At 40.6% G+C, this 18,370-nt stretch overlaps 1 protein-coding gene and 1 non-coding gene across 5 annotated transcripts in view; one reads left to right on the plus strand and one right to left on the minus strand.

The window, feature by feature from the left end:
- The first annotated feature begins 3,605 nt into the window (after positions 1–3,605).
- LOC121278524 lies at positions 3,606–3,712 on the plus strand. Its single transcript, XR_005943187.1, has one exon. It is a non-coding gene; the product is annotated as a U6 spliceosomal RNA (small nuclear RNA).
- A 13,667-nt stretch (positions 3,713–17,379) lies between these two features.
- The window catches only part of gclc (glutamate-cysteine ligase, catalytic subunit), an 80,559-nt gene continuing 79,568 nt past the window's right edge, over positions 17,380–18,370 (minus strand). For all 4 annotated transcript variants that reach the window (XM_041187380.1, XM_041187376.1, XM_041187379.1 and 1 more), the window contains one exon: positions 17,380–17,970. In XM_041187380.1, the coding sequence (XP_041043314.1) occupies positions 17,762–17,970 (209 nt within the window). In that variant the 3' untranslated portion in view covers positions 17,380–17,761. The remainder of the gene's footprint in view (positions 17,971–18,370) is intronic.

The following is an 18,370-nucleotide window of genomic DNA, read 5'->3' on the forward strand; positions in this document are numbered from 1 at the left end:
ATCATGTAAGAACAGCTGCAACATGTGAAGAGGGAAAATCAAGCAAAACTACAAATAAGGATATACAAATTTTTAAAAAGAGTAACACAAGAATCCACCAGGTAAAAGATTCTCCAAACAACATGTTCTCAAGAGCCTTTTATCATCAAAAGCCTAGGTAATAACAAAATTGCAAAACACTGCCTTGGCTATCTCTCCGTGATATTCCAAACTCCTCCTGAAGCTGAGTAACACATTTTAGGATTCTTGACTGACTAGCTGTCGAGATCGTTGTGTATATGATATATGTTAATAATGATACCTTGGGATAAACTTAACTCACAAGGGGATAAATTCAAAGGACAGTAAAGCTGGGCGATATAGGTTAAATTTAGAAGGGTTGACTGAACCCGCATACAGAAAAACAACGAATGATGCCACCATATTCTAGTGATTTTCTTTTATTTGTTGATGGGATGTTAGTGTTCCTGTCAAGTCAGCATTTATTTCCAATCCTTAATCACTTTTGACATGGTGAGCCACCTTCTTAAACCATTGCACTGCAAACCGTGTAGATACACCCACAGCGCTACTATGGAGGGAGTTCCAGGAGTTTGACCTAGCGACAATGAAGGAATGGCAATATAGTTCCAAGTCAGGATGGTATATGACTTGGGAGGGAACTTGCATGCATCTGCTACTCTTGTTCTTCTAGGGTCAGAGATCACTGTTTAGGAAGGTGCTGTCCAAGGAACCTTGGTGAGTTGCTGCATGAAATTGTGTAAGTGTACTCACTGCTGCCATTGTGCACCAGTGGTGGAGGGAGTGAATGTTAAGGTGATGGGTGGGGTGTTGATCAAATGAGTAGCTTTCAAATGGATGGTGCTGAGCTTCTTGAGTGTTGTTCAGCTGCATTCATTCAGCCAAGCGAAATATTATCACACTCCTGGCTTGTACCTTGTAAATGGTAAACAGATTTTTGGAGTCGGGGTGATGTGAGTATTGCTGGCAAGGCCAGCATTTGTTGCCCATGCCTAATTGCCCTTGAAATGAGTGGCTTGTTAGGCTACTTCAGAGGGCAATTAAAAGTCAACCACATCGCTGTGGCTCTGGAGTCACATGTAGGTCAGGCAAGGATGGCAGATTTCCTTCCCCAAAGGACATTAGTGAACCATGGGGAATTCAACGATGCTATTCAATGTCAAGGGGCAATGGTTAGATTCTCTCCTGTTGGAGATAGCCATTGCCTGGCAATTGTGTGGCACAAATGTTACTTATGATTTATCAGCTCAAGCCTGAATGTTGTCCAGCTCTTGTGGAATGAGGGCACAGACTGCTTCAGTAACTGAGGAGCTGCAAATGACACTGAACAATGTGGAATAAATAGTGAACATTCCCACTTCTGACCTTATGATGGAGGGAATGTCATTGATGAAGCAGCTGAAGATGGTTGGGCCTAGGACACTACCCTGAGGAACTCCTGCGGCGATATCCTGGAGCTGAAACGATTGGCCTCAAACATCCACAACCTTCCTTTGTGCTAAGTGTGACTGCAACCAGTGGAGAGAGTTCTCCCTTGGATTCCCACTGACTTCAATTTTGTTAGAGTCACCACATTTGTTCAAAAGTTGCCTTGATGTCAAGGGCAGCCTTGGACAGCAGCGGTTCAAGAAGGCAGCTCACCACCAACTTCTCAAGGGCAATTAGGGATGGGAAATAAATGCTGGCCTAGCCAGCAATGCCCACATCCCCGGAACAAATAAAAAAAAAAAGCCACTTACCTCACCCCTGGCATTCAGTCCTTTTGTCCATTTTTGTCTCAAGGCTGTACTGTGTTCTGGAGCCAAGTGGCCCTGATGGAACCCAAACTGGGCATTGGCAAGCAGGTTATTGCTGAGTAAGTACAGCTTGATAGTACTGTCAATGACACCATCCATCACTCTGCTAATCAGCAATATTTAATGCTGTTCTAATTCTATTTCATTTGAAGTTATCAGAAGACATTGCCAAGTTAGGCTTGTGGATTCTGCTTGGGGAGTTGGGGGTTGGCTTGAGGAGGGGCTGGCATGGCAGTGAGTTGTTAGCTAGTCTAAAAAGCTGACAGCATAGTCAGACTGACTGAAGAAAAGGCAGGAATTGCACTGGTGGGGTGTTTCTGTTCCAAGTTAGAGACCAAAGCGCAGGGGAAGTGTTGTCCATTATTTTTATGCAAACTTGTATTGATTGAAATGAATGAATATAATCATAATTGTTGTTCAATGTGTTCACATCCTGTGAACTAAAGCAGGTCAATTATTCATTTGAAGTATCATCTCGCCAAATGTTTTCTGAGGTACATTTGAAGATGCACCTTTACAAAGGTACAAATGTCCATTTCAGATCACTCCTTGGGTTACGAGTAGTTATTGGGCAGTGTGAATCAAACCTGTAAAGGTAAGATGCTCAAACTGACTATGGGAGTGACTGGCAGTGCTTGACATGAGATGGCATCAATGGCAGACCTGAATTTGTAACAGAGAAAGAAATTAAGAACCATTGAGGATGGATACAACCGTTCAGTCCCAATGGCAATTGTGCCATTTTCAGTGTTTTAATCACTTCAGAAATGGTCTGAGCAAATTCTGGAAGCTACAACTCAGAACTCAGTGGCACAGAGTGAATAAACAGTTAAAGCTTGGAAAGGATTTGTGAGATTTGGAATAAAAGAATGAGTAATACCATTCACTGCACATCCAAGTGCCAGACCACAGGTTTAAGAGAGCAGGAAGTCAAGCTGCTAGCCACCTTGTCTACTTGAAGGTTAATATTTGTATGACTCATGCGTGAGACCAAGATAAAGATCAGAGATTAAAATTGAAGAAAATAGGGTGAATTAATGTTAACTTAGATAAAAATAAAGAGGGAGAAAAGAGAATGGATTAAAAAAGGACAAAGGGACAGAAAGGAACGATAAAAAATAACAAATACAGTTATAAGTTTAAAAAATCATTTACAGGCGTGATAACCTACAATTTCATTGTTTCCTTTGACATGTCTAATCACAGTGGTGTAAGTCATCCAACAGTTTGTGGTGAATTCATCTCTTCTTTACCACATATTTTATTGTTGAATTGTCACATGAACTCGCCATTATTTATCCAGCAATTTCAGGGCCTTTGAATCAAACAAACAGTGCTACAAGAGGGAGACAATAGGGACAGACACATACAGCTGCTCCAGAAAAAAGTGTTTGTTGCTGTACCCTGCAATTCACAGAAACAGAACCCCACATTCAGTAGCCAATAACAGTGGTATTAAGCCTTCAGTAAAGTGAAACATTCCAAGAAGTCTCATAAAGACTAGAAAAGTAATCAGGTTGTCTGGTAGCCAATTTCCTGGTTGCCCTAATGGGGTTAAGGAACTTAAGGAAGAAAAAAATTAAAATAACCATCAGTGCATGTTGCCTGCTGTTTTATTAAGTAAACTATCATGTTAAATGGCATTTCTATTTCAGAATTATTCCTGAAGATTGACCTTCCCCAAAATATATTGTCTCCAAGTCTTTCATTTTAAGAGCAAAGCTAAGTGGTTATCACATTCACCTCACACGCGAAAAGCCCCCAGTTCGAAACGGAGAGAAAACATTTGTGCTTGCTTTGGCAGCACATTTACTAAAATTGGAACAATACAGAGAAGATTAGCATGGCCCCTGTGCAAGGAGGGCACGCAAATTCCTGAAGCGTCCCATAAAGACTGAAGTCTTCCAAATAAGTAACGGATATAAAGTTTACAGTTTGACCATATTAATTACATCTTCCATAAGCACTGAACTGCTCAGGATCCACCAGGCTAGCAGGAGTTTAAAAACACCCAGCAAATCTTGCTATGTTTTAACTGAAATTTTCTCTTTTAATAGATAAGATACCAACAGTATTATAAATAAATGAGGGCGCATTTTTATCCATATTGCCTACTCTGCTCAATAAAAGGACTGATGTTTGGCTCAATCAGCAATCTAAAATAATGATTCAGCAAAAGAACTGTCACAGGCAACTATGTTCAGCAGAGACCATTCCATAATCCACTCTATATCACCTCAACATAATTATTCTGATGCCCAGCAATTTTCAAGAGTAATGTCTTAATACTAAAGATGCTGATATTCATTAGAGAAATTCACAGGATGAACATATTTGCTGTCCTCTTCCGTGATGCCTCATGAGATTTGTCTCGAATTGGCAATCACAAGATGTTGGAATAGCATATTCTGTGTGCAATAACTCCTGTGTGTGCTGCTTCTTCCAGGAAGGGTATCTGACTACCTAGTTTCCCAGATTATGAGACTCAGGGAGGCCAGATAAGTGAAAAGATTGATTCTAGAGAAGTATGTATAAGTAAAATGAGAAACTTCAATTATGAAGATCGGTTGGTGAAATTGGGATTCTTTTCCTTGGAGAAAAGTACGTTGTGAGGAAATTTGAAAGAAGTATGCAAAATCATGAGGGACCTGGGTGGGGTAGTTAGAGTGAATGTGGAAGGATCAAGAACGAGAGGGCACAGATTTAAGGTAACTGGTAAAAGAAGCAATGGTGAAATGAGGAAACCATTTTTCACACAGCGAGTAGTTGGAATGCACTGCCAGAGAGTGTGGTGGAGGCAGTTCAATCAGGGCATTCAAGAGGGACTTAGATGATTATTTGAAAAGAAACAATCTGCAGGATTACGGGGAGAAGGCAGCAGAATGGCACTCGGTGAAATGCTCATTCAGAGAGACAGTGCAGACATGATGGGCCGACTAGCCTCCTTCTGCACTGTTACAAGCCTGTGATGTACCACAATAATTGGAAGTAAATACATTGACGGATCAAGACAGGTACTGTGCGCAATATGAATCTATGTGCAAAGCATCCAGGAGAAATAGACATCCATGAAATGTATAGTTCAAACTGTGGAATGCTGAGCTTGGACATCAGCTGCCTGCGCTCTATCAAAAATAAGGAACAAGGTTTCCGGAAGGTACATTCCAGGAAATGGTCATGCGACAAATGGGAACAGTGAAACAGGTGATGAATAAGGGAACAAAGAAAGCAAGAGGAGACAGGAGGAATTTGAGGGTCTCAGCTTGACTGAATAAGTGTATGGTTCCTGGCATCTATGAGGAGAAGAATAGGAACACAGTGGAAGGTCAACACAGGTAACACTGCGGCACTGTGGAATGAGGAGTTACTTCTGAGGAAAACAATAATACAAACATGACAAAACAGCTGTTTCTTTGGGGGAATTAGCAGGTAGACAATATTTGCAGCTTGTAACTTGGAAATCCAAAAAGGCATTGATTTCTTGATGCCAGGAAAATGAACGAGGTGGAGAAGTTGAAATGGTAATTGCCAGAAATCCTGGTTCACACAGGCAAGGATGGCACAGGAAAAATTGAGACGATGGTCTCAAACAGGTAGGTTTTGGAGTTAAGTTCGGGATTAAAAAGCTGATAGGTCATGACGGGCCAGCACAGTTATCACCTTTGAGGGCTGGATGCAGCAGACTCATGCAGACATGGCTGGAGGCTTTTCTGAAGCAGTTTCACAAGCTGCTGCCAGATGTCATAGGGCCCCCCTGAACATAGCCTTTCATTCTCCCTTATATATGTTTTCTCTCTTTATAACCTGTAAATTCCATTGTCCAATTTGTCTGTGAAAATGTACTTTCCCATAATATAAATCTTTACATGGTGCTAATATTGTCAGTAACCTGTGGGAAAGATACACACTGCTTGGCCTAGCTTCTCTGGCTAGATGTAAACATCCTAACATCTCTCTGAAATTCAAACTTCCCCAATTTATCTAAAAATGCAAATTCTCCTCACACCTTACATTCTAAGACTTTAACCATGTTTATATATTTAGCTTTTCAAACCCCTCTCTACCTACCTTCAGAGGAGATTGTAAGAGGAGGACCCTGGGACAGAGAAGGTTAGAAGAGGAAGGGGGGAGTTGGCAATATTGATTAAGGAATAAATTATAGCCATGAGGAGGGATGATATCTTGGAAGGATCATCAAATGAGGCCATATGGGTAGAAGTAAAAAACACAAAAGGGGCAAACACGCTTTTGGGTGTAAACTATAGGCTCCCAAACAGTCAGGGAGAGATAGAGGATCAAATATGTAATCAAATTTCTGAGAAGTTTAAGAATAATAGGACAGTAATGGTAGGGGGATTTCAAATACCCAAATATTAACTGGGATAGTTTTAGTGTGCAAGGTAGCAAAATTCTCAAGTTACATCCAGGAGAATTTTTTAAGCCAGTATGTGAAAAGTCCAACAAGGGAGGGGGCAGTTCTGGACCTAATATTGGGAAATGAGCCTGGATAGTGGAAGGCATATCAATAGGGGAGCATTTTGAAGATAGTGACCATCAGTTAGATTTAGGATAGTTATGGAAAAGGATATGGTTGGGCCGGGAATAAAAGTTCTAAATTAGGGAAAGGCTGATTTTACTAAGATGAGATACAAGTTGGCCCAAGTGGACTAGGAGCAGCTATTTGCAGATAAAACTGTGTCAGAGCAGTGGGATGCATTTAAGGAGGTAATAGCGAGAGTACAGGGCAAATGTGTTCTCACAAAGACCAGGGCCAAGTCTGGAGAACCCTGGATATCAAGGGACATAAAGGTTAGGATTAAGAAAAAAAGAGATGCTTATGGCAGATACCGAGGGCTCAATACAGCAGAGCCCCTAGAAAAGTATAAAAAGTGTAGGGGAGAACTTAAAAACGAAATTAGGACAGCTAAGAGAGTGTATGAGAAAGCATTGGTGGTAGAATAAAGGAAAACCAAAAGTTTTTTTTTAAATATATAAAGAGCAAGAGAATAACTAAGGAAAGAGTAGGGCCAATTAGGGACCAACCATAGAGGTAATCTATGTTTGGACCCGGAAGACATGGGTACAGTCCTCAATGAATACTTTGTGTCAGTCTTAACAATGGAGAAGGATGACAGTGGTATAGACATCAGGATGGAGGACTGTGAAATATTAGAAGAAACTAACACAGAGAGAGAGGAGGTAATAGCGGGTTTAGCAGCCTTAAAAGTGAATAAATCTGCTGGCTTGGATGAGATGTATCCCAGGCTGTTGAGAGAGGAAAAAAGAAGAGATATCAGGGGCCATGGCAGTAATTTTCCAATCCTCTCTGGCCACAGGTGAGGTGCCAGAGTATCGGAGGACTGCTAACGTTGTCCCATTATTAAAAAAGAGAGGAAAGGATAGGCCAGGAAATTATAGGCCAGTCGGTCTAACCTCGGTGGTGGGGAAGTTACTAGAAAGAATTCTGAGGGACAGAATATATCTGCACATGGAGAGACACAGATTAATCAGGGATAGTCAGCATGGATTTGTTAAGGGAATGTCGTGTTTGACAAATTTGATCAAATTTTTTGAGGAGGTATCCAGGAGTTTTGATGAGGGTCATGCATTTGACACGGTCTACATTGACTTCAGCAAGGCTTTTGATAAGGTCCCTCATGGCAGACTGGTCAAGAAAGTAGGAGCCCATGGGATCCAAGGCAAAGTGGTATGTTGGATTCAAAATTGGCTAAGAGGCAGGAAGCAGAGAGTGATGGTAGAGGGTGACTGGAAGTCTGTTTCCAGTGGGGTTCCACAGGGCTTGTGCTAGGGCACTTGCAGTTTGTGGTGTACACAAAATATATGGACTTAAATGTAAGGGGTATGATCAAGAAGTTCGCGGGTGACATGAAAACTGGTAAGATGGTAAATAGTGAGGAGAATAGCCATAAACTGCAGGAGGATAGCCATGGACTGGTCAGGTGGGCAGGGCTGTGGCAAATGGAATTCAACCCAGAAAAGTGTGAGGTAATGCACTTGGGGAGAGCTAACAAGGCAAGGGATTACACTATGAATGGTAGGCCCTGGAAAGTACTGAAGGTGTGCATATCCACAGATCCCTGAAGGTAGCAGGGCAGGTAGATAAGGTGGCTAAGGGATACTTGTCTTTATTAGCTGAGGAGTAGAATACAAGAGCAGGGAGGTTATGCTGGAACTGTATAATACGCTGGTTAGCTCACAACTGGAATTCTCCGTGCGGTTCTGGTCACCACATTATAGAAAGGATGTGATTGCACTGGAGAGGGTGCAGAGGAGATTTACTAGGATGTTGCCTGGGCTGGAGGGTCTGAGCTATGAGGAAAGATTGAATAGACTGGGGTTGTTTTCCTTGGAGCAGTGAAGGTTGAGAGGGACCTGACACAGGTGAATAAGATTATAAGGGGTGTAGATAGGGTGGATAGGAAGGCACTGTTTCCATTAGTGAAGGGGTCAATAACCAGGGGGCATAGATTTAAGGTAAGAGGTAGAAGGCTAAGAGGGGAGTTGAGGAGAATTTTTTTCACACAGAGGGTGGTGGGAGTCTGGAACTTATTGTCTGAAAGGGCAGTTGAGTCAGAAACTCTTGTAATTTAATAAGTATTTAGATATTCATTACATTGCCAAAGCCTCCAGGGCTATGGGCCAAGCACTGGAAAATGGGATTAGAGTAGTCAGATCTTTGTTGACAGGCATGGACACCATGGGCTGAATGGCATCCCCCAACCCCACACACACACACACACACACACGCACACAGGGCAGCATTTTCCCCTTGTCGGGGGGCTTGTGCAGGAGCGGGCGAGTTCCTGATTCGCGCCCCCAGACAGGGGCGCGCAGCCATTTTGTGTGGGTGGGTCTTAATTGGGTGGCCCACCCAGCGTGACATGCGCCAGGAAGCGCTTTGCGCTCCCTGTGCAGGCGTGGGGGGGGAATTCCCTGAGCCAGGAGTGCACTCTTTCGCTCATGCGCGTGTGAGAGCACAACAGGTCTCCCTGAGGCTAAGTGCTGCCTCAGGGAGATCAGTATTACTTTTAAAAAGATACTAAAGGATGACAAAAATTTTACTGACATGTCCCCTCATGTGACACTGTCACATGAGCAGGGATATGTCGATTACTTTTATTAAAAATGTAGCACAAATTTTAAATCCCTCATGAAATCTCATCCTGCCTGTGGATGAGGTTTCATGTTTTTTCTGAAGGCTGCCTGGGCTTTTCGCCTGCCCACAAACTTTAAGGTTGGATGGGCAAGTCCATTTATTATTTTAATTACTTTTTTAATGGCTTTAATAGGCCGTTGACAGGTCAGCTGTGCCTCCGCCGAACTGAGAATCTAAATGACGCGGGTAACATCGGGAGTTCCACCCTATGTCATCCTGTGTCATTTTATGCGTCAGCGTGCGGATCCCGCCCCCAATCGCTAACCGGAAAATGCTGCCCACAGAAACTATCCAAACCTCACTATTAACCTACTTTTACAATAAATCACAGTAATATTATGAAAATTATTATACTTTCGTAACAACAGATCATTCTCAGTTTAACAGGTTGTTACTAGTGGAGCGCTGCAACGATCAATACTAGGGCTCCAGCCTTTATAAATGATTTGGATGTGGGGACCAATTGTAATATTTCCAAATTTGCTGATGACACCAAACTGGGTATGTAAATTGTGAGGAGGTTGCAAGGAGGCTTCAAGATGACTTGGACAGGCTAAGTGAATGGGCTAGAACATGACAGATGGAATGTAACGTGAATAAGTGTGAAGTTATTCACCAAGGTAGAAAAAACAGAAAGGCAGAATATTTCTTAAATGGTGAGAGGTTGGAAAGTGTCGGTATCCAAAGGGACATGAGTGTCTTTGTTCATGAGTTACAAAAAGTTAGCATGCAGGTGCAGCAAGCAATTAGGAAAGAAAATAAAATGTTGGCCTTCATCACAAGGGGATTTGAGTACAAGAGTAAAGATGTCTTGCTGTAGTTCGATAGATCCTTGGTGAGACCTCACCTGGAGTATTGCATACAATTTTGGTCCCCTTATCTAAGAACGGTATATACTTGCCATAGAGGGAGTGTAATGGAGCATCATCAGATTGATCCCTGGGGCAGTGGGATTGTTTTAAGAGGAGAGATTGAAGAGACTGGGTCTGTATTCCCTAGAGTTGTGAAGAATGAGGGGTGACATTATTAAAAGTTACAAAATTCTTACGGGGCATGACAGGGTGGGAATAGATGTTTCCCTTGGCTGGTGTGTCTAAAACCAGGGGACACAGTCTCAGGATAAGGGGTAGGCCATTTAAGACTGGAGGAATTTCTTCACTTAGAGGGTGGTAAATCTTGGGAATCTTCTACCCCAGAGGGCTGTGGAAGCTCAATCATTGAGCATGTCCAAGTCGGAAATCGATAGATATTCGATGTTCCGGAAAAATAGGCAACAAAGAAGAGGTGAGGTAGCTTTGTTCATATAGGAAGTTACCAGTGTGGTATCACTATATCAGTGGTAACATAGGTGCAGTAGATCGTGATGTGGAATCAGTTTGGGTGGAAATAAGGAATAGCAAGGGGAAGAAGACACGGGTTGGAGTCATCTATAAGCCCCTGAAGATTTGCCTCACTGTAGGACAAAGTATAAATCAGGAAATAATGGAGGCATGTAAGAAGGGTGCTACACTTGTCATGGGTGATTTTAATCTGCATATTGACTGGACAAATCAGGTTAACATGGAAGATTAATTTGTAGAGTACAGCAGGGATTGTTTCTTAGAGCAATATGTTATAGAACCTACCTGGGAACAGGCTATTTTAGATCTAGTAATATGTAATGATGTGTGATTAATAAGAGATATGTAGCTAAGGATCCTCTGGGAGTAGCAATCACAACATGGTAGAATTCAGTTTGAGAGTGAGCAACTCGGGTCTCAAACCAATGTCCTCAACTCAAATAAGGGCAATTACGGAGATATGGAGAAAGTGTTATCTAAAGCGAGTTGGGAAAATAGACTAAGGGGGAGGTCAGTGGATGAGCAGTGGCAGAAATTTAAGCAGATATTTCATAACGCTCAGCAAAAATTTATCCCAGTCAAAAAGAAGGACTCAATGAGAAGGATGAACCACCTGTGGTTAACAAAGGCGGTCAAGGAGAGTATCCAGTCAAAAACTAAGACATACAAAGTGGCAAAAACTAGTGGTGAGCCATCAGATAAGCAAGGAGCTAGTGAGAGGAAAGGTGTTGTAACAGTCTCTATCGCAGGGGACAAAGTATTTGACAAACTAATGGGACTAAAGGCAGACAAGTCGTCAGGACCTGATGGCCTGCATCCAAGGGTTTTAAGGGAAGTGGCTGCAGATCTAGTGGAGGCATTGGTCGAAATATTCCAGAACTCACTGGACTCCAGGGGTCCCAACAGATTGGAAAACTGCAAATGTGAGGTCCCTGTTCAAGAAGGGAGGGAGACAAAAAGCAGGAAACTATAGGCCTGTCAGCTAAACATGTCATTGGGAAAATGCTAGAGTCCACTATTAAGGAAGAAATAGCAAGACATTTAGAAAAGCTTAACACAATTAAACAGAGTCAACATGATTTTGTGAAAGGGAAATCATATTTAACAAATTTGCAGAGTTCATTGAGCATATAACAAGCAGAGTTGATAAAGGGGAAACGGTAGATGTGTGTTCCAGCCTAGATTTTGGTCCCCGTATTTAAGAAAGGATATACTGGCATTGGAGGCTGTTCAAAAGAGATTCACTAGGCTGATTCCTGGGATGAAGGGGTTGACTTATGAAGAATGGCTAAACAGGTTAGGCCTTTATTCATTAGTGTTTAGAAGAATGAGTGGTGATCTTATGGAACTGTACAAGATTCTGGGGGGGGCTTGACAGGGTAGATGTTGAGAAGATGTTTCCACTAGTGGGGGAATCTTGAACTAGGGGACAAAGTTACAGAATAAGAAGACACTCATTTAAAACTGAGATGCGAAAGAATTTCTTCTCTCAGAGGATAGTGTATGTCTGGAATTCTCTAACCCAGAGAGTTGTGGAGGCTAGATCACTGAAAATATTTAAAGAGGAGGTAGATAGATTTTTGAAATATGAGGGAGCTTAAGACTATGAGGAGCTGACATGAAAGAAGAGTTGAGGCCTGGTGCAGATCAGCCATGGTCTTATTGAATGGCGGGGCAGGTTTGAAGGGCCAATTGGCCTACTCCTGCTCCTATTTCTTATGTTCTTACGGAGACTAGTGACATCAAGGGATATGGAGATAGTGCTGGAAAGTGGCATTGTGGTAGATGATCAGCTGTAATCTAATTGAATGGTGGAGGAGTCTCAATGGGCTGAATGGCCTATTGCTGTTCCTATGTTCCTGGGACTAATGCAGGATGAAGTCATTAGAAAGAATGCAGGGAGCCTGCAAGTGAGAGGTGCTACCCCTCCCTTACACCCCATTAAGAAAAGAAATATTTTAAAGAATACACGTACACGTCCTATACAAATGCCAAGAACATCCAGAATAAAGTATTGGAGCTGTTTGAATAATGAGAATATGGATATTTTTTGCATTTAAGAAAGATGGCTAATGGTAGATGGGCAAGAGGCAGAGCTGAGGAGGTATAAAATGTTTCAAAAAGAAAGATCTGCAAAAGGTGAAGGATTTGCATTATATTTTAGGGATAATGTAGCATCTATAGAAAGGATAGATATAATTGCAGAAGGGGATAAGTCTGTCACAAAATGAATAGAATTGAGTAATCATAATGTCTTGCTTTAGAAAATCCTCGTTTGGTGGACAAATGTTGGTCTGATGACAAAATAGATGTGGGCCAGAGTACAGTGCACTCTATCATTCAGGATGTTATAGCTATAGCTGAATAAACTGGATCATGTCAATCCTCTAGGATTCAAAAATTGTGAAATAACATCAGGGGATTTTCCAAAGCAACCCATTATCATTATCCAGATATAGCTGTATTGCTCCAGCCTTATCTCCTTCTGCCGTTATATCTGTCTTATGTAGGTCATTACTTCTGGCAATGGACACGTCCTTTTGTCCTCCAAGGTGTCCTGACAGTCATCCAGGTCACTGCATTCATTGATCTTGAAATGGTAATTAACAATATGAACATCCTTAATGTGTCTAGAAGGTAGTTTCATTAAGTTTTGGCGCAAATAGCTCTGGCCTTATTCAGGACCAATTAAGTCATCATTATCTGAGGATCTGCAGTAGAATTGGAGGTTTCTTGGAACTCAGGGCTAAAATGAAAAATATGATTTACCTTTTGTGGCCTGTGTTCCAAAGCAACAAAGTGCTTTTGATGTGTAACCACTGTTATAATTCAGAATATGTGGCAGCTAATTTGCACACAGCAAGCTCCCACGAACAGCAATATGATAATGATCAGTTCATGATTTTAATGATATGGTTTGAGGGATAAATTTTATGAAGGAATTAATGGTAACTAACCAGATAGCTCTGCACTTGAAACAGGTCTGAATTTCAGCAACAATTGGTTTCATTTCTTTATTTCTTACACTAGGCATCATGTAAGTCTTTATCCAAAGCAAATTTACACTCAGAAGGACCTAATGCCAGAGATGCCTGACAACTGGGCAATCTCTTTCATTTGTGATATCACCAGGCACATAATTCTTTCAAAAACATTCATCTTTCCCCCCTCTGTTCTTATTTCCAGCTTTATTCATTGCCCTTAATTTTCAACTAGCAATATTTTCCATAAAGCTGCAGATGTGGAAATCTGAAATAAAAGCAGAAAATGCTGGACAATACTGAGGTAAAGCAGCATCTTTGGAGAGAAATTGAGATAATTTTTCAGGTCACTGGCCCTTCATATAACTGGAAAATATCAAGATATTTAATTGCTTTTAAGCAAATAGAGCATTGGGAGGAAAGGGAGTGGGAGTTAGGCTGCAAGCAGAAAGGTTGAATGCAGAGGTGGAGTTAGGGCAAGGTCCATGGCTGAAGCTGGATATATAATTAACATTCCTACTAAAACAGGGTTCAGTTTGAGAAAAATCAGGTGGTGCAGCAAGTGGGAAATTAAGGATGATGCAGGAATTTACTAATGCTGGCTGGTGGTTATCAATTATAGTCAGCCATAGGACTTTTATGGTACAAATCTGAGTTTTGTTTTTAAGATTTGGGACAAAACTCTTTAAAAAATGCTTATGTAATTTTCTCCCTTCTGTTCTAATAATAGTTTGATTAAACACTTTTTAAATTCAGGATTAAATTGATTTACTGGTTGTACTTTTGCTCATCTAAATGATGTATAATCTGAGCTCATATTGCAGAAAAACCAATTGCTAGATGCATTATCTTGTGCTTCATGGTTCAGCACATAAGGAAGATTAGATAAAATGTTACATACTATTAACCTTCACTTGATAAAGATTAATCACTGTGGGCAAAAAGTCACTTTAAGGATTTCAGCATGATACTTTCTGCAACTCAAACTTATTGATGGATTTCACCTGGTGAGAAAATGGAAAACTGCTGCTTAACCCTCTCCACATTAAGCTTCAATCAGGTCCATATTATAGTGATTGCATAGTCAAATGCAAGTTTTGCAAATTTCTTTAGATACATCTCATCTGCTCAAGAAACTACAGTATGTTAAGTGCCTAGCTATTTGTCCTGGAAGGAGAGGGATTGACATCTTACAAACTCCATGTAAGGCTCAATGGGATAATTTATGACCATGCAATAGCATAAAACAAAATCAATGTAAATATTGGAAGATGTAAAATGAACTGCCAGCTTATCACCCATCTTATACATGGTGGCTCCATTCTTTTCTATCTAATCAAAGACAGGGAACCAATTATAATAAATTCTCTTCGTGCTAGTGAACCATTACCTCTGGTGTCACCTAAGGATTCATTCATGGACCCCTCCTATTTCTCAAATATGCTGCCCCCACCTCAACAACATCATCCAAAAGCACAGCATTAGTTTCCACATGTAAGCTGATGACCTCACCATCACCTCTCAAGCTTCCTCCACTGTTGTTAAATGATCAGAATGTTTATCCGATATCCAGTACTGGGTGAGCAGAAATTTCTTACAATTAAATATTGGGAAGACTGAAACCATAGTTTTCAGTGCCTGCTCCAAACCTCATTCCCTAGATACTGATTCCATCCACCCCCCTCCCCCCCACGCTTTGCAAGTCTGAGATTAAGCTAGTCATTTGCAACATTAGTGTCACATTTGACACCCCTCCCCAACCGAGATGCACTTTCAACCTCATTTTACACCATTAGCAAGACAGCTTGCTTCTACTTTTGTAATACCGACTTGGCTGAAACCCTCATTCATGCCTTTGTTATCTCTAGCCTTGCCTATTCCAATGCACTCCTTGCTGGTCTCCCACATTCTACCCTCTGTAAACTTGAGCTCATCCAAAACTTTGCTGCCTGTGTCTTAACTCAGTCCTGTTCCCCTATCACCTGTGTCCCCTGAACCCACACTGCCTCCTGGTCAAACAGCATTGATTTTTAAATTCCTATCCTTGTTTTCAAATCCTGCCCTGGACTTGCCCCTCTCTATTTCTGTAATCTTTTCCAGACCCACAATCCTGAGATACCTGCACTCCTCTAATATTGGCCTCTTGAGCATTCTTGATTTTAACTGATCCATCATTCGTGGGTGTGCCTTCAGCTGCCTAGGTCCTGAGCTCTGGAATACCCTTCCAACACCTCTTTCCTCCTTTAAGACACTCCTTAAAACTTTTCTCTTTAACCAAGCTTTTGGTCATCTGACCTAATATCTTCTTAAGTGGCTTGGTGTCATATTTTGTTTTATAATGACCCTGTTAAGTGCTTTGGGACATTTTATTACATTAAAGGCACTATGTAAACATAAATTGTTGTGCAATCAACAAAGTCAAGATTTACTCAATGTGCTAAAATAGTTTCCTATCTTGTCAAAGCTGTTAACTTGCAAACTTGTTGATGGCAGTCAGATATAATTGCCTCAGGAAGGGAAGATGGATTATGAAAACCAGGTTAAAGAAGTGGTACAAATGAAGAACTATGCTAGCCAACTTAGTAGCAGCACAGTGGATAGTTTTGTGTTATGCACCAGGTGATCAAGCAGGGAAAGCAAACTTAGCCTGCAGTCAACTGCACATGGAGAAAACCCATGCTGCAATTTGCCAAAGTGCATTGACTGTCAAGGGATTTGGGTTCACTGCACTACAGCAGACAATGGCACGAGGAAAATCAAAGTTAATATGTCCTATCTGACAAAGCCTGATAAAATTCAACTCCACTCCCTTTCTATCCAACTTTATTAGATGCAAATTATGGATAAGAGAACCATGGAAGCCCAGAGGTTTGTTACCAGGTCCAGAATGGAGTTATGTTAGAACAATTTGAATGGTTGGATGCATCCATAGTATATTCTATTTTTCACTCAACTGTACTTTTTCCCAAGGATTCCGAGTGGGGGGAAAAAAGGCATGACTTTATTCAATTTTGAAGATTCAAGACACAAACATGCCTATACATCTAATTTCTTAGATAATTCACAGTAAGAACTTACGTATATACTTATAGCAGGCTTGAGGGTCACTGCAAATCTCTCAAGAGCTGAAGTATGGTTCAGGTCAGGCCAATACAACCACGTGAAAAGCTATTTTTGCAAAGTAAATCCTTCAGCACAGTAGTTTAATATAGGGAAATTGTCAGAGCATTCCAAAGCTACATGCTTAAAATGAATTTTTTCAGTTTGGTGTAAACTCAAAATCAGGTATATTGCACCCAGTGGTCATAATTAAACAAGGATCTCTAAAGACACAGCTAGAATAGAATCATTTACTGAAAACCTGTGGATTTAATTAGTACACTCAGAACTAAACCTCAATATTGGATCAGAAATATGACAGATCACTCAGACAAGGAATACAGCCTAACCAGATTGAAGCAGCAAAGACTGATGTCTGTGAAATCGTTTCAAGGGCAGTCAATATCACAGAATCAGATGCTGAGACAAGAAGAAACTTACCATATGATGAAAATAAAAATTACCAACAGTCCTGACAAGTGGTTTATGAAAAACTTACAAGTGAGAAGAAAGCAGATAACAACTGTTCTGAATAAATGTTCTTCCAAGATGGTGAGGGTCAGTCTCTATCCAGACTTTATCAAGTATGACTTATCTTCATAGGAAAATGCACTAAGAATGCAAAAATTGCACCATCCAAGCAATATTTACTTAATATGGTTGTGCATGTTAGTACAGTATTTAGTTCAATCTCAATTTCCAGAGTAAATTACAATTACAATTCCACCTTCTTGATTTTCATTTCATTTTCTCACTGTGAAAACCATTTAATATTTATCAAACTCTCACTTATAAAACAATGCAATCAAACACAATCCATTTAAACTATTTTGTCAAAGCCCTTACAAAAATGTGTTTTTGTAAACCACAGTGCATCATCAGATAATATTTCACACAATGTGGACACAGCATAAAGTTAGTAGATTTCTTTTAGTCAGTTAACAAACATTCAATATAAACATCTACAGGGTTCATTATTTATTCTCACATGATCAAAAACAACTTAGTTCAGTACATTTACAGTCAATGAACAAAAAGCAATGGAATTTGTTGTAAGAAAATTATATATACAAAGTACATTTCTCATTTGTATCTACAGCAGAATTTGTGCAACAACCCATGTTAGAGCGTATTAAAAATACATTGTTAATCTAAAAACAATATATGTACATGTAGCTTACATGTCATCTGACAACTGCAATGCACAAATCTGCATTGATTTAAACAATCAATAAAATAAAGATTTGATTTAAATGGTTGGCCCTGTTCATTTGTTTGTGCATTTTCTTGGTCTCTGCACCATGCAAAATATGTATGATTAACATCAAAGTATACAATTCCATGATATCAAACAGTGCTCTGCTTGCCATCTGAGTGTTTTGGTTTGCTGACTGGTACTCCAATTAGTTTTGGACAGTCATGCAACCCCTTTGCAATTTGGTCACACTTCATAATTAGGTCATAGTTGATTTTTTCAGTTACAATACCATCTTGCTTGTAGTTGGGATGATCAGCAACAAACTTCCTCAACCAACATGCTGCAGTCATCAACTCCCCTGCAACAAATAAAAGCATAATTGAGTTTTCAAATATTTAAATTGATTTAGTATACAATTTCAGTGCACGTATCAATTTCTTAATTTACTCTTTGAATCAGTCTGGTGTTAAAGTTTTGTAATCAGGTTTCCTTGTAGGCAAATTGTAATATGGGGCAGAATTTTACGTCCCATGGGAGGGTGCGCCCCATCTGATCGAGGGTAAAATTGCGCAAGATTTTGGGCGAGCATCTCAACATCATCCAGCACTAGCGCGATATTTCACTTGGCAGCACATGCAAAAGTCAGAAACATGCCCGCCGACAATTAAGTCCACTAACAGTGCAATTGTCTCCAATTTTTCGTAGTCCGCCCAACCTTACAGTTAGCGGATGGGTGAATTGGCCAGCTGACTGCATTT

Source organism: Carcharodon carcharias, chromosome 5, assembly GCF_017639515.1.
Source record: "Carcharodon carcharias isolate sCarCar2 chromosome 5, sCarCar2.pri, whole genome shotgun sequence".
Classification (NCBI taxonomy): domain Eukaryota; kingdom Metazoa; phylum Chordata; class Chondrichthyes; order Lamniformes; family Lamnidae; genus Carcharodon; species Carcharodon carcharias.